Source organism: Clinocottus analis, unplaced genomic scaffold (genome assembly GCF_023055335.1).
Source record: "Clinocottus analis isolate CAN_PGR_092001 unplaced genomic scaffold, fCliAna1.0.p SCAF_25, whole genome shotgun sequence".
Lineage (NCBI taxonomy): Eukaryota > Metazoa > Chordata > Actinopteri > Perciformes > Cottidae > Clinocottus > Clinocottus analis.
In genome coordinates this window covers 7,359,944-7,373,075 of record NW_027175987.1, presented here as the reverse complement: position 1 = coordinate 7,373,075, position 13,132 = coordinate 7,359,944, and the positions used below count along the sequence as shown (strand labels likewise).

At 41.4% G+C, this 13,132-nt stretch overlaps 1 protein-coding gene across 5 annotated transcripts in view; it reads left to right on the top strand.

Moving 5' to 3' along the window:
• The window catches only part of patj (PATJ crumbs cell polarity complex component), a 135,757-nt gene that overhangs the window by 14,046 nt on the left and 108,579 nt on the right, over positions 1-13,132 (top strand). For 4 of the 5 annotated variants that reach the window (XM_068591180.1, XM_068591181.1, XM_068591183.1 and 1 more), the window contains exons 8-12: positions 2,656-2,904; positions 3,102-3,204; positions 5,612-5,700; positions 5,894-6,023; positions 9,597-9,713. In XM_068591180.1, the coding sequence (XP_068447281.1) occupies positions 2,656-2,904; positions 3,102-3,204; positions 5,612-5,700; positions 5,894-6,023; positions 9,597-9,713 (688 nt within the window). The remainder of the gene's footprint in view (positions 1-2,655; positions 2,905-3,101; positions 3,205-5,611; positions 5,701-5,893; positions 6,024-9,596; positions 9,714-13,132) is intronic. The other variant, XM_068591182.1, reaches the window with a different exon arrangement.

Sequence of the window (13,132 nt, the reverse complement as noted above, 5' to 3'; positions counted from 1 at the left end):
GTGCCTTTGACTCCTTGGTTCGTGTTCTAAGCACCCGACGAGCGGCAGCACAGCAAGGGCAGAGCATATTCATTATATGAATATCACAGAAATTATTCATATGAGTAGTAAGCATGGACCATGATCCAAATAACCATAATCCATGTCTGCCAGCACTCAACCCTGCGCTGGGAGCCTGGGTCTAACCCAGTGGTTCGCAAACTTTTTTTTGTCACGCCCTACTTTGGAGGAAGACCAACGTTCATGCAAAACACCCATCTCTGTGAGATGGGTGTTTTGCTGTTTTTGTCTTTGCAAACGCCAAGAATCGGTGAGTCAACAAAAATCTTGGCAACTCACTGATTGTTAACACCGTAATGTAAACATTTCTACGAAATTACAGGCATTTTTCCATGTATTATAGGGCTTGGCAGATTAACGGTATTAACTATTTGATCATGCGTTAACTGCACGTTTTTTTTTGTTTTTTTTTGCATTTATTTTTTTTGCATTGGGAGAGGCTTATCGCTTTAAATCTCTCCCAGACGGCGTAGTTCAGACCTCTGCGTCTCACGGCTCTTCCAGTCCGACTCGTGTGAGGTCAATCAAACATGAAAAAGGAAATAAATAAGATGCACGCTAAGATTGAAATACAACAACACTACTTTTACTTTGAAGGCGATTTACATAGGTGCGTGCGCTTCCGTAGCCTCACCGACAGGCAGTGTTGACTATTTGAGCCTGATGTGAAAGCACGTATTGCTATGTTGCTTCTGTTCTCAACAAGCAGCAGTGCAGCAACAAGCAACTTTGTCAAAAGCTTTGACAAAGCACTCACACACATTCAGGCTCTGCGTCCAGATTGAAAGTTAATCGCGCATGCGCATAGCTCCTGACCCTGCGGTCTGATCCAATATGGCAGAGCATCACTTCTGGATCTTTACTCTCAAAGAGGAGAACTTTCCACTCATCACAAGATGTTCAGTGCAGTTGTTCAAGCCAACACAGACTGGACTTTTCTCACTGAGGAAGAAAAACTGAACTGAAAATTATGAAAAGCACTTATTGCTTTTGTATAAAGTGAATCAATTTTAACATGCATCTTTAATCTAAGCAACAGACTGAACATGGACAAAAGAAGGAGTTGTTTGTCCCTCACAGGGACCCTTACTACTGAACAGTACCTGTTCAGAAAAAAAGAAAACAGATTTATAAAGTATATATGTATGTATGTTAACTTTCTGTTGCTCCAGAGTGCCTGTTATATTGTTCTGATAACATTACATTAAAATAAAAGCATGCAATATACTAGTTTTTACCTCATTGTTGAATTTGGTGCATAATGCGATTAATTGCAGAAAAGTCATGCAATTAATTAGTAATTTTTTTTCAACTTTGCCCAGCCCTAATTTATTAACAACGTGTTATATCTGTATACTTTTGTACTTTTGTACAACAAGGTAGCTGGTTCGAGCCCTGGTCTCCCCATAGTTTTCAAGCTGAAGTGTCCTTGACCAAGACACTGAACCCCCAGTTGCTCCCCGGGTGCTTAAGGAGCACTCTGCTCCTTAATTACTAAGGATGGTAAAATGCAGAGAATAATTACACAGTACAACCGATCTTACACATTGCACCTTTTTAAAACGGTCCCAATTGTCTTGGGCGGCGATAAGCCAGGGATGCTTCGCCAGTACACTCGCGAAATAGGTAGCACAGACAGCAAAGACGGCTGAGAAGGACAGACTTGTCCACATCAGATAAGTCAGACTAAACTACGATATGTGATTTTTGGATTGACTTTGGCTGATCTTTGACTCTGAGAGTGCTAAAACATGCAGCTGCCTTCGTTCATCGTCTGTGCAGCGGACAGCAGAAACTTGAGCTGTTGAAGCAGAAATGAAAGCTCAGTGGACGTACTCGGCATAATTAACCGTTAAAGGACGAGTAGTGCATCAGAACAGGCAACAGGACTGAGGGAGGATGTATCTCCTTGTAAGTGGATTAATTTGATTTATTAGATGAATTGGACAATATTCATTTCCCAGCAAGGAAATGGAAAAAAAGTTGCAAGACATGTTGAACCACCCTGCTTTTCAACACACCTATAAAATCTTGACGAGTGAGCCTTTTTTTTTAAGTCTCTGTCTTATTTCATCTTCATCATCTTCTATCTCTTTTGCCTCATCTCCATTTGCCATTTAACTTCCTCTCCCCGTCTCTTCTTTTTCTTTTTATCTTGGCTCTCCTTCTTCTGACTTGAACATTAATAAAGCAGCAAACCACTGTCGATGTAAAGCTGTAGCTTTTGGAGCGTACCGCTCACCCTGCGCTTCCCCCTCAGCTATGTCGCTACTGGCACTGTCAGCATTGTTGGCTCTAAGCCGCCAGTTCACCGTCAACATGTTGAGAGCCGTTGAAGAGACAATAAAAAATGCTCTCAATCTCAGGTCTTGCACCTTTTTTAAATTACTGTAAATTCACAAATAAATGCAGATATTCAAATTATATGTTCCAAAGAACTGCCTCTGATACAAGCCTGTTTGAAATAACCGCCCGCTTCTCTATGCAGTTGCAAATAAAGCCCAATGAACACTAATTTTTGTATATTAGAACTTTCTGATAATGTTCAAGTGTTCTCAAATATTTTGTCTCATGCTCCTCCTCTCTTCCAATCAGGACGGGCGTCTCCGCACAGGTGATCACATCCTTCGCATCGGGGCGACGCCCACCAGCGGCCTGACCAGCGACCAGGTCGTCAAGGTGCTGCAGGGATGTGGAAGCCAAGTGATGTTACTGATTGCCAGGAATCCCCAGGGTCAAAGGTCGACAGCCCCGCCTCCCCCACCACCTCCTGACTCGGCCCCTGTCTCCTCCTTACCCCCCCGTCCCTCGGGCATACCACCCCAACGCCGGCTCAGTAAAACGGTGAGCAGTCACAAGAACCATCATAGAGTAATCATGTCAGACTACTTGTTTGCAGTTGTTGAATCATTTGAGAGAAAAACTTTCTTCTGGGCAAACGCACAAAAAGTTTTGTCTTGGTTTCGGTGCTTTGTATGCTGCTGGCTTTGGAGATGGTGCAATCCTAGATGAAATAAATAGACTCTCCGTTTGTGTTTCAGCCCAACCTGGAGGGATATGAGATTCACGAGGTTCCTCTAACCAAGAACGACGGCCAGAGCCTCGGCATCTCCATCATCGGCTACAACCCCCTGACCAGCCAAGGTAGGACAGGAAAGAACAGTTAAAGCACCAAGGGCGTAGGTTTGGTCTCAGCATTGCTATGGACCCCCGCTTATACAATTTTTTAAATTGATATTATGTCAAACAGGCCAACTTCATGAAAAAAAATATTAACATTTCTGTAACCTGGATCTGATTTAAAAATAATAACAGTAATACAACCTTAGTTTAAATACAAAACAGTATTCTGCACCAAGTAAATACCAATAAGAAAACGTATCCTCGTCTGAACATGCATGATTTAACATAATAATAATGCAGTTAAAACAGGTAGACAATGTTATGATAATACATGATAATACACCTCAACACAGAATCAATGTAAGACCTGAAACCCTGATGGTCTAGCTGTTGCTCCCTCAACCTGCACTACATCTGCATGGGAGTTTCCTGAATGCATTTCAAAATAATGCCTTAATGAATGAATGTAGACCTTATGAGTAGTATATGTAGTTATTTTGAAAGCAATTTAGAACATTTAAGTAATAGGTTCAGATTTTATGGCACAGCCATAAATATATTTTACTGTTTTTTTACTGATTTAATACGACTGTGTCCATTTCTAATAATGTACTTTAAATGTGTGTTTAAGTTAATTCACAAGTTGTTATTCCAATGTTTGAGAACATTGATTACCCGTAAACATACTGACTAAAGGGAAGACAGTATTGTCCTCACCCTGTAGAAGAGAGTGCTTTCTGTCTTCACAAATTAGAGTAGGAAGACGTGCAGTATGCAGGCTGGAGACCAAAACGTGTGCTTGTGTTCAACTTGTTTAATAAAAATTGCAAACCAAAGAAGGACGTGTTTGTGGACAGTTCATTTTAAGGGCGCAGCACTGACATAAGGTCAGATTCCCCAAATGTCCTTCAATTGCATTACTAATGCAAGATAATTCTTAACAAAATGCCATGAGTAGGAGCTCACCCTGCTGGTCCAGCTGCTGCTCCCTCAACCTGCACTACATCTTCACAGGATTTCAGAGTTTCCTGAATGCATTTCAAAATAATGCAGGTTTGCATTGTGTGACTAGTTAGCCTACTACTAGCTAACTAACAACAACTTGGCTTCTTGATAGCTACTTACGTGGTGAAAAAAACGTCGGATACCTCTTTTCTTTTTTGCTGTCATTTTCTGAACTACAAAGCACAAAAGGGTCAACAATATCAATGCTGAGACCAAACTAAATACTAATATGAGACTTTATTATTTCCTGGCGTATTTTAGTGGCTTACCTTGTCAGACTACTGTCAGCTCTCATTCAGCATTTATGACTCTGACTTGCCACTTTCTCACTCGCAGTCTCAAGGGTGCATTGGAAAACATGGACATGGATTTTTCACTCTTCTGGGCGACAAAATTAGTGTTGTACTTTAAAGAATGAAAAATCTGTTTCAGAGTTTCTATACTATTGCAGATGAGTCAGTATGCAAATATTTTGTCCAAACTTTGGTAGTGACTAGTTTCTATGGACCCTACGCATACCTACGCCCTTGTAAAGCACACTCCGACACAGTAGAACGCACTAGGAATACTAGCCAGCAGGTTAACACTGTCAAAACATATTGAACACACATTTAAACAAAACTACCACTCACACGTAAAACGCCCACTCCCACGTTTAACTTGTCTTTATCAGCATTTCATTTCATTCTATCTCTAACTACAACCTCACACTGAAAGCTGCCTTAAGTCAAAACTTAGGGCTTTCACTATCAAGCAACAAGATGGCTTTTACTGTGAAGCAGCTTCAGGTCCAATTACTGTAAAGTAACTGAAGGGCTTTTATTTCGAAGCAACTGCATGGGCTTTTACTGTGAGTTTTATTGTAAAGCAGCTTTAGTCCTTTAACTGTAAAGCAGCTGTAATACATTTACTGTTAAGCAGCTGTTGGACTTTTACCATAACACAGATGTGGAGCTTTTATCATTAAGCAACTGTAGGCCTTTTTTTTTAATCAACTTCAAGGTGCTCTTATTGTGAAGCAGCGGCATGAGTTTTTACTGTTGAGGCGTTTATATTTTCCAAAGCTTGTTTAAGGATTCATCCAATTCATATCTCATTCTGAATTAATATTAATATTTATTACTTTTTGGTTATATAAATTGAGAAATGAAAAGAAAAATAACATTGGTTATATTTGAAACATTCTCTTAATTGTCTGCTTCATAGCTTGCAGCACAAAGTCTAGAGGGAAGTTGCTTCATCACAATTTTGCAGATTTATGACGGGTTGCATATTACCTCTGTTTTTAATGGTCCAATAAAACTCTCTCTCTTTTTCTCTTTCTCTCTCTCTCTCTCTCTCTCTCTTTCTCTCTCTCTCTCTCTCTCACTTTTTCTCTGTCTCATTTATTTCTGTCACTGTCTGTGTCTCTTGCCTGATTCAGATGCAGTAGGTGTGTTTGTGAAACATGTGGTTCCAGGCAGTGCTGCAGATCACAGTGGAAACATCCAAATCCACGACCGACTCCTTGCTGTAACAACCTGATTTAATCATTAATATTATTTCATTGTCTTTTCATCTGATCAGTTTTCATTTCCTAAAATGTGGAAGTCATTTGACATCTCGAAAAGAGCAGCCCGACCTAATGTGAGCTTAATTTTTCACTCCTTTCCTTGGCTCTTGTCTCGATCTGTGTCTCTTTCTGTCCCTATGCCGGTTCCCGCAGTTGGATGGCGTCAGTCTCCATGGTCTGAACAATCAGGAGGTTATGGAGGTGATGAGGCAGACGGGTCGAACAGTCGTTCTCAGTGTGGTCAGAAAGAAACCCAGAACCCTGGAGAGATCCCTGGATAAAGGTAGACACACACACAGACAGACAGATGCCTCTAGACAAACAGATACTTGCAGTTTTATCGGTCAAAACTGAGCTGCGCCCCCTTTTCATGGCAGACATTTTGATACGTCAAAGCAAGAAGCCCTGGTGTCACAAATCACAATACCTGAGACTGTGTTCCATTTAGGAGAGCCAGTTTTGCACATGCTGGCTCCTTTGAGAGGCCTCCTGGGACACTGAATGGAACACAGCCACAGTTAATGTTAGTACTTCCACAACCTTCCAAATACAAGGTTAGAATGCTGGCTTGAGAATAAGTCCTTTGACTCCCCTCTTACTGCCCCTCTGTGGGGTGGGACATTACCCAACACGCCGCTGTCAATCTTGCGATCGCCAAAATGATACTGGTTGCCTGACATTGACACTTGGGCTGGGTTGCACCGACATGAATTAAATAAATCCTGGTTTAGAGTTAATCCAGGGTTCGTAAATCCAGGTTGAAACTGGTTTATAATTAATCAGAGACGTGTTGCACATCTTAATTTTAACCCTGGATTAGTTAAACTAGTTCAAAGGAGGGTTAAAACAGGATTAGTTTATGTTCAATGTCCGCCATGATTCATTTCGACAAAATTGTAGCCTACCACTACAGCGTTGATAGATAGATGGGTATATGGGTAGATAGACGGATAGATATAGACGGATAGCTTTATTAATCCCCAGTGGGGGAACTCATTCGTCACCATACACAACAACAGACTCATACAGACAACAACAGACAAGGTTTACACTACACAACAGACAAAAAAACAAAACATTACAAGAACAAACACCACAAAATGCCACATGAAACAAGACAACAAGACAAATAACCAACATAAAAATATGCTAAATTTTAAATCTAAAAACCACAACTAAAGGTATTCCTTAAAAAATCGAACTTCTGCCAGGACAAAAGACCTTCTCAGTCGCTCAGTCGAACACTTTGGCATCCTGAATCGCACGCGGAAAGAACTTCTGAGTTCTTTAAAAACACAGTGTAGCGGATGGCTTTCAGAGGGAAACAATATTTTTTAACTTGGCCCTTGATCTCTTTTCTGGAGTGACCTCTACTGAGTCCAGGGGAAGACCAATCACTAAGCCAGCCTTTCTGATCATCTTATTGATCCTGTTTTTATCATCCGCAGTCATGCCGCCCCCCTCAGCACAGCATAAATGAGGACACTAGCTAAAATACATCAAGAATTACATAAAGAACACAGCAAATTACCTCTGTCACTCTAGCCAGCTAGCTAGCTATTATGGCACGTTAAATATTTTCAACATTTAAAAAAGATTGCTGACCAAGTTAATGGAGGAGTTTGGGGTAAGAGGAATGAGAGCAGTACACTAGAGAAGAAGGAGAGGAACTGGGTCTGGTTAGCTGAGCGCTTCAATGGGTCTACCGGTATCAAAGAGACAAGGGACAGGGCACAACTAAAAGCCTGTTGGAAAAATCTCAAGGCTAAAGCCAAAAAAGATGCGGCAGAAGAGAGGCATAGTCAATTTCAAACCGGCGGAGCTGGAGAATTGGTGGCACAGGAACATTCCGCTCACTTTCATGCTTGATTGCTGGTCCAACCTTCCCATTGAGGTGTATGACAGACTCCTTTGTAAATATATACCGCTGTGAAAACTCGCAGTTGTCATGAAATTCAATTGCGTTTAATCTATCTCTAATTTTACTGCGAGGAACACTTTCCTCGAACCCCATCCAGCGAAAATATGGAGCCATGTTGTCAATAAAACAGAGATGAACCTTCTGGGGTGGTTTAAATATAACTGCTAATCCAGGTCTAGACTAGGTTTAAAATGACTGCTGCAACTTGGTTTAAAGTTTGGTGCAATTGGATTAAAAGACAAACCTGGTTTAGACCTAGTTTAATCCTTGTTGGTGCAACCCTGAGGACAAGTAGTAGGACCAGCAGTACAACTAACCGGCTGGGTGATACATGAGCAGATGCAGCACGGTTTCAAATAATAGCAGATTGAAATTGATCCGTTTAGTATCTTGTTGATGGACACTGTAGTTCCATAAAGCAACGCGTAGCAAAGAAAGTCAGTCAGTTAATTATTTAAATCCTGATTTCGACTTGATTACTCCAGTAAAACATTAAGGAAAATGGTAATTCAAAGTGTTTTACGTAAAATGGATACATTAAAAGTAACAGTGAATGAAGTGTTGAAAAAAACACTGAAAATAACTAAATAGGTACACTATTACTAAAAGCATTAATTATCTTAGCTTCTTTTGTAACCGTTTTTTAATCTGCTGTTATCAGGTGCGTGCATTAATAAAAATACACCTCATACAGATGCATATCTCACATTAAAAATGAGGTAAAATTACTTTTTGTGTGTTTATGTTCTGCCAACTTCATGATTGTGTAAACCAGTAATCTGTTCCTGCAAGAGAAGGGAACTCTCTGCATTAAACTTATCGGACTCTTTCTTCCTATTACCTGTCCAAACCCTCCCTGCCTCTGTTCCTTTTGCCCAGATTAAGATGACAAATTTGTTTACTATTCTGCGTATTTTCCCAAACCCTCCTGCAATTCCTCCTCCACATCCACCAGCTTCTACGGAGATTAATTTGCCCAGTTCAGGGTCTTTTTTTTATCTTTCCATTGGCCGGCGGCCTGCACTGGTCAGCCTCCAGGCCAGAGAAGGACAAGAGATTTTGTATTTTTTTTTAATGGAAGAGAAGCGCAGGGCTCTTATCTCCTCCAGACGTCTCTTTTATTTCATTACTGAGAGAACACAGGACTGGGAACCAGCTCAGTTTCCAGCGGCTGGTTATTTCCACAGCTCTCTTATCTACAGAGACTTATGATGAGTTACGATGAACCTGACAGGAAAATAAACCTCAATTAGATTGCTGCACGGTGGTGTAGTGGCTAGCACTGACGCCTCACAGCAGGAGGGTCAGGTGTTCGGATCCCGGTCTGGGCGGGGTTCGGATTCTGGTCCAGCAGGTCCTTCTGTGTGGAGTTTGTATGTTCTCCCTGTGGCAGCGTGGGTTCTCTCCGGGGTCTCTGGCTCCTCCCAACAGTCCAAAGACATGCAATGAAGGTCAATTGGACTCTAAATTGCCCGTAGGTGTGAATGTGAGCGTGAATGGATGTCTGTCTATATTTCTGCCCTGCGATGGACTGGCGACTTGTCCAGGTTGTACCCTGCCTTCGCCCCTTGACAGCTAGGATCGGCTCCAGCGCCCCGCGACCCTAATTAAGGATAAGCGGTTTGGATAATGGAATGGATGGGTAGATTGCCAACGATAATGATCAGTTTGGAGGTCAAAGGTCAGAGCACCCTATTCCCCTTAGAGCACTAAAGTGGGCCATAGCAAGGATTACAGATGAGGTAACAGGAAAGAGTACAAATAAAACAAAATATAAACAAACAAAAAAAGATACGGCAGAATTGGAAACTGGTTTAAATTGTAAACAGGGCAAACTTTGAGATGATCTTTGGTGGATTCATGCCATGAATGCTACAAATAGAAGAAAATGAAGAAGAAATATTTTGTGTGCACGTGTGTGTGTGTGTGTGTCAGTGGAGAGGGAGTCGTCTCGTCTATCATTGAGGAGGTCGTTGGAGGTCCGAGCTGGGGTTTGCCTAACTACGCCAAGTCTTGAGCCAACGTACCCGAGCGCGGCACAGCTGGAAAGGGGTGAACACACACACACGCACGCACACGCGCACACGCACACGCACACGCACACTGTTGTATGAAAACGCTGTATTTCCTCCACAGATTCGGCACTCGAGTTGCAGGGAGTGGGGTGGGTGGTCTAGGGGGGGTTGATAATATGAAATGTAAATTGTGACGTCAATCGTTAAATCCGTTGATTAACTTGTTTGTTTCTGCTGTAATTACAAGTGTGATTCAGGTGTGACTGTGCACATGCACATTGAAACAGCTTTTTTTAGGGTTTGGAAAATATGATACATATGAACATCCTTTTTTTTTTATTAGTGAACAGTCTTACAGATGTCTCCTTTTATAATGAGAGGTTTATGAAGAAGTCTATGAAGAAGGAAAAATATTTGTGGGCGGCAAGGTATTTCTTTTTGTTTTTGTTGCAGCACAGAGTGGCCCCAATTTGCAAGTCTCATTTGTTCAACCCGTCATTATTATAACATTATAAGTTTTAACACCACTGGTCAGTCCTGTGTTCCCTGCCATTCCGCAATATTGTATGCACATAGCAAAACGATCCAAACGGATAAATAATAATACACGCGGCGTTAACAATCTACTCCACTCGTCTCGTATGCCACAGAAGACGTGGAGTTCAACCACTGTGACCAATAGACATGTTGTGTTTTTGTGTAAAATAGATTAACTGCCACAGTTCTAGATGAATGTTAGCAGCCAACTGCTTTGCCAAGATTTGACATACTTACAGCTTATTATTTCCTTAGAAAACTGAAGAATAAGAACAAGAATGAAAAAATCTTTTAAAGCCTGAACTTTTAAAACGTAGCTATAGCCATGCAAAACAGGAAGTGAATTAATGGAATGAGCTCTGATCATTATCAGTTTCAAAAAAATAAATAAAAAAACCCACTAAGTGTAGCGTCTGCAGACATGTCAACGCAGGCCTCTAACAGCACTCCTCCTTGAATTATTTCCCCTCCTTTCTGCTTTATTTTATTTATTTATTTTTTTTATTCCTCATTAGGTTTGCTAAGTGGCCAAAACGCCACGCTAACACTTAGCACACCGCCCGCCCACTCCCGGGCCAACAGATGTAAAGTGTCCGAGCTGTCTTGACAGCCTGGCAGCGATGTATTACTCTGTTTATTCAGCCAAACGCAGCAGATTAATTGCGCTGTGAAGGCCGAGGTTAGCAATGCTAATTTAATCAAAGGCTGTTGCTGTTGTTGTAACACCGCCAGACCTGCTGGAAAAATAGCACCCAACATACGAGGAGATTTGTGAGAACATAGAAAAAAAAGAAAAGCTAGTCTTCACCACCTCCCATACCGTCAGAGAAGACGTCTTAGATGTTTTGTTTGATGCTAACGGACTAAATCTCTGACGAATCAACACAGTGTTTGAAACGATCTCGCTAAAACTAGAAAAAGAGCAGAACAGCAACATTGCGTCATTGCTCCGACCGTCATCATCTTCTTCTTCTTCTTCTTCCTCGGGGCTTATCAGTGTTGGTTTCCACCCTGAAATTCGCCTGAAGGGTCAGAGAGTAGACGGAGGGTTTCCCTCAAAGAGGCACTCTGTAATTCGCACATTTGTTCTTCTGTGATTTCCCCGGAAAGGAGTAGAGTTAGTAATGTGCATTGAAAGACGACAATTTATCCAGGAGAGAAAAAGAGGGGCAAGGAGAAGAGAGAAAGAAGAGGAGAAGAGGCGCTCAGTGTATCCCAAGATTCCCCCCAGCAGTCTTGGCATATAGCAGCATATCTAGTGGCTGGAGCAGGGCTAACCTAAGCCAGCCCTAACTATAATCACTGTCAAAGTGGAAAGTCTTAAGTCTACTATTAAATGAGGTGATTGTGTCTGCCCCCTGGCCTGAAAGTGGAAGCTTATTCCACAGAAGAGGAGCTTGATAACTGGCCCCCAACCTACTTTTTAAGACTCAGGGAACCACAAGTAACCCTGCAATTAATGAACACAACTCTCTAGTGGGGTAGTACGACACTATGAGCTCTTTAAGATATAATGGTGCATTACCAGTTAAGGCTTTATAGGAGAAGGATTTGAAATATAATTCTAAATCTTACAGGAAGCCAGTGGACAGCAGCTAATACAGGAGTAATGTGATCTCTCTTTCTAGTCCTCGTTAATACACGAGCTGCAGCATTTTGGATCAACTGAGACCCAAGGTCTCAGGGCCCTACGAGACAGCCTGATAATAGTAACAAATGCATGGATTAACATTTCTGCATCATTTTGAGACAGGATATGCCTGATGTTTTTAAATATTACATAGGTGAAAAAGGCAATTCGTGATATTTGTTTTATAGATGGACGAAGGGCACATCCTGGTCAAATAAGACTCCGGGATTCCTTACGGTGGTGGTGGATGCCAAAGCAATACAATCCACAGAAACTATATCATTAGATAATTGAATTCTGAGGTGTTATGGGCCGAATAAAATAACTTTGGTTTTATCAGAGTTCAGCAACAGGAAGTTACAAGTCATCCAGATCTTTATGTCTTTAAGACACACCTGAAGTTTAGCGACCTGGTGGATTTCATCTGGCTTAATCGATAGATATAATTGAGTATTACTGACATAGGAGTTAAATTGTATTGAGTGTGTTCTAATAATATTCCCTAAGGGAAGCATATATAAGGTAAATAAAATTGGTCCAAGCACAGAACCTTGTGGAAGCCCATAGCAAACGGCAGTGGTCACTGAGGAGTCATTATTTAGGTAAACAAACTGAGATTGATCTGATAAATACAACTTGCAAATGCAAAACCAGCTTAATGCTGTACCTCTAATACCAATTAACTGGTCTAATCTCTGTAATAAAATGTCATGATCAATGGTGTCAAATGCAGCGCTAAGGTCTAACAGGACAAGTACAGAGACAAGTCCACTATCTGATGCAACTAAAAGGTAATTAGTAATTGTCACTAGTGCTGTCTCTGTGCTACGGTGCTTTCTAAATCCTGATTGAAACTTCTCAAATGAACTAATACTACGTAAAAAGTCACACAACTGATTTGTGTCTACCTTCTCCAGTATCTTAGAGAAAAAGAGAAGTTTAGAGATAGGTCTATAGTTAACCAACACCTCTAAATCGAGGGTGGGCTTCTTAAGGAGAGGTTTAATTACAGCCACTTTAAAAGACAGTGGTACATAACCCATTAGTAAAGACCCAATAATACCTAGTAGAGAGGTGCTAATTAAAAACAACACTTCTTTAAGCAACCTCGTCGGAACAGGGTCCACGAGACAGGTAGAGGATCTAGAAGTAGAAACCATTGAAGACAATTGGTGAAGGTCAATGGGAAAAAATCTATCCAAACACACATCAGGGCCCACAGCCGCCTCCAAGTCCACCACACCTGAGGATGGACCGGCAATAGTCGAGGCCAGGAGAACATCAAACCT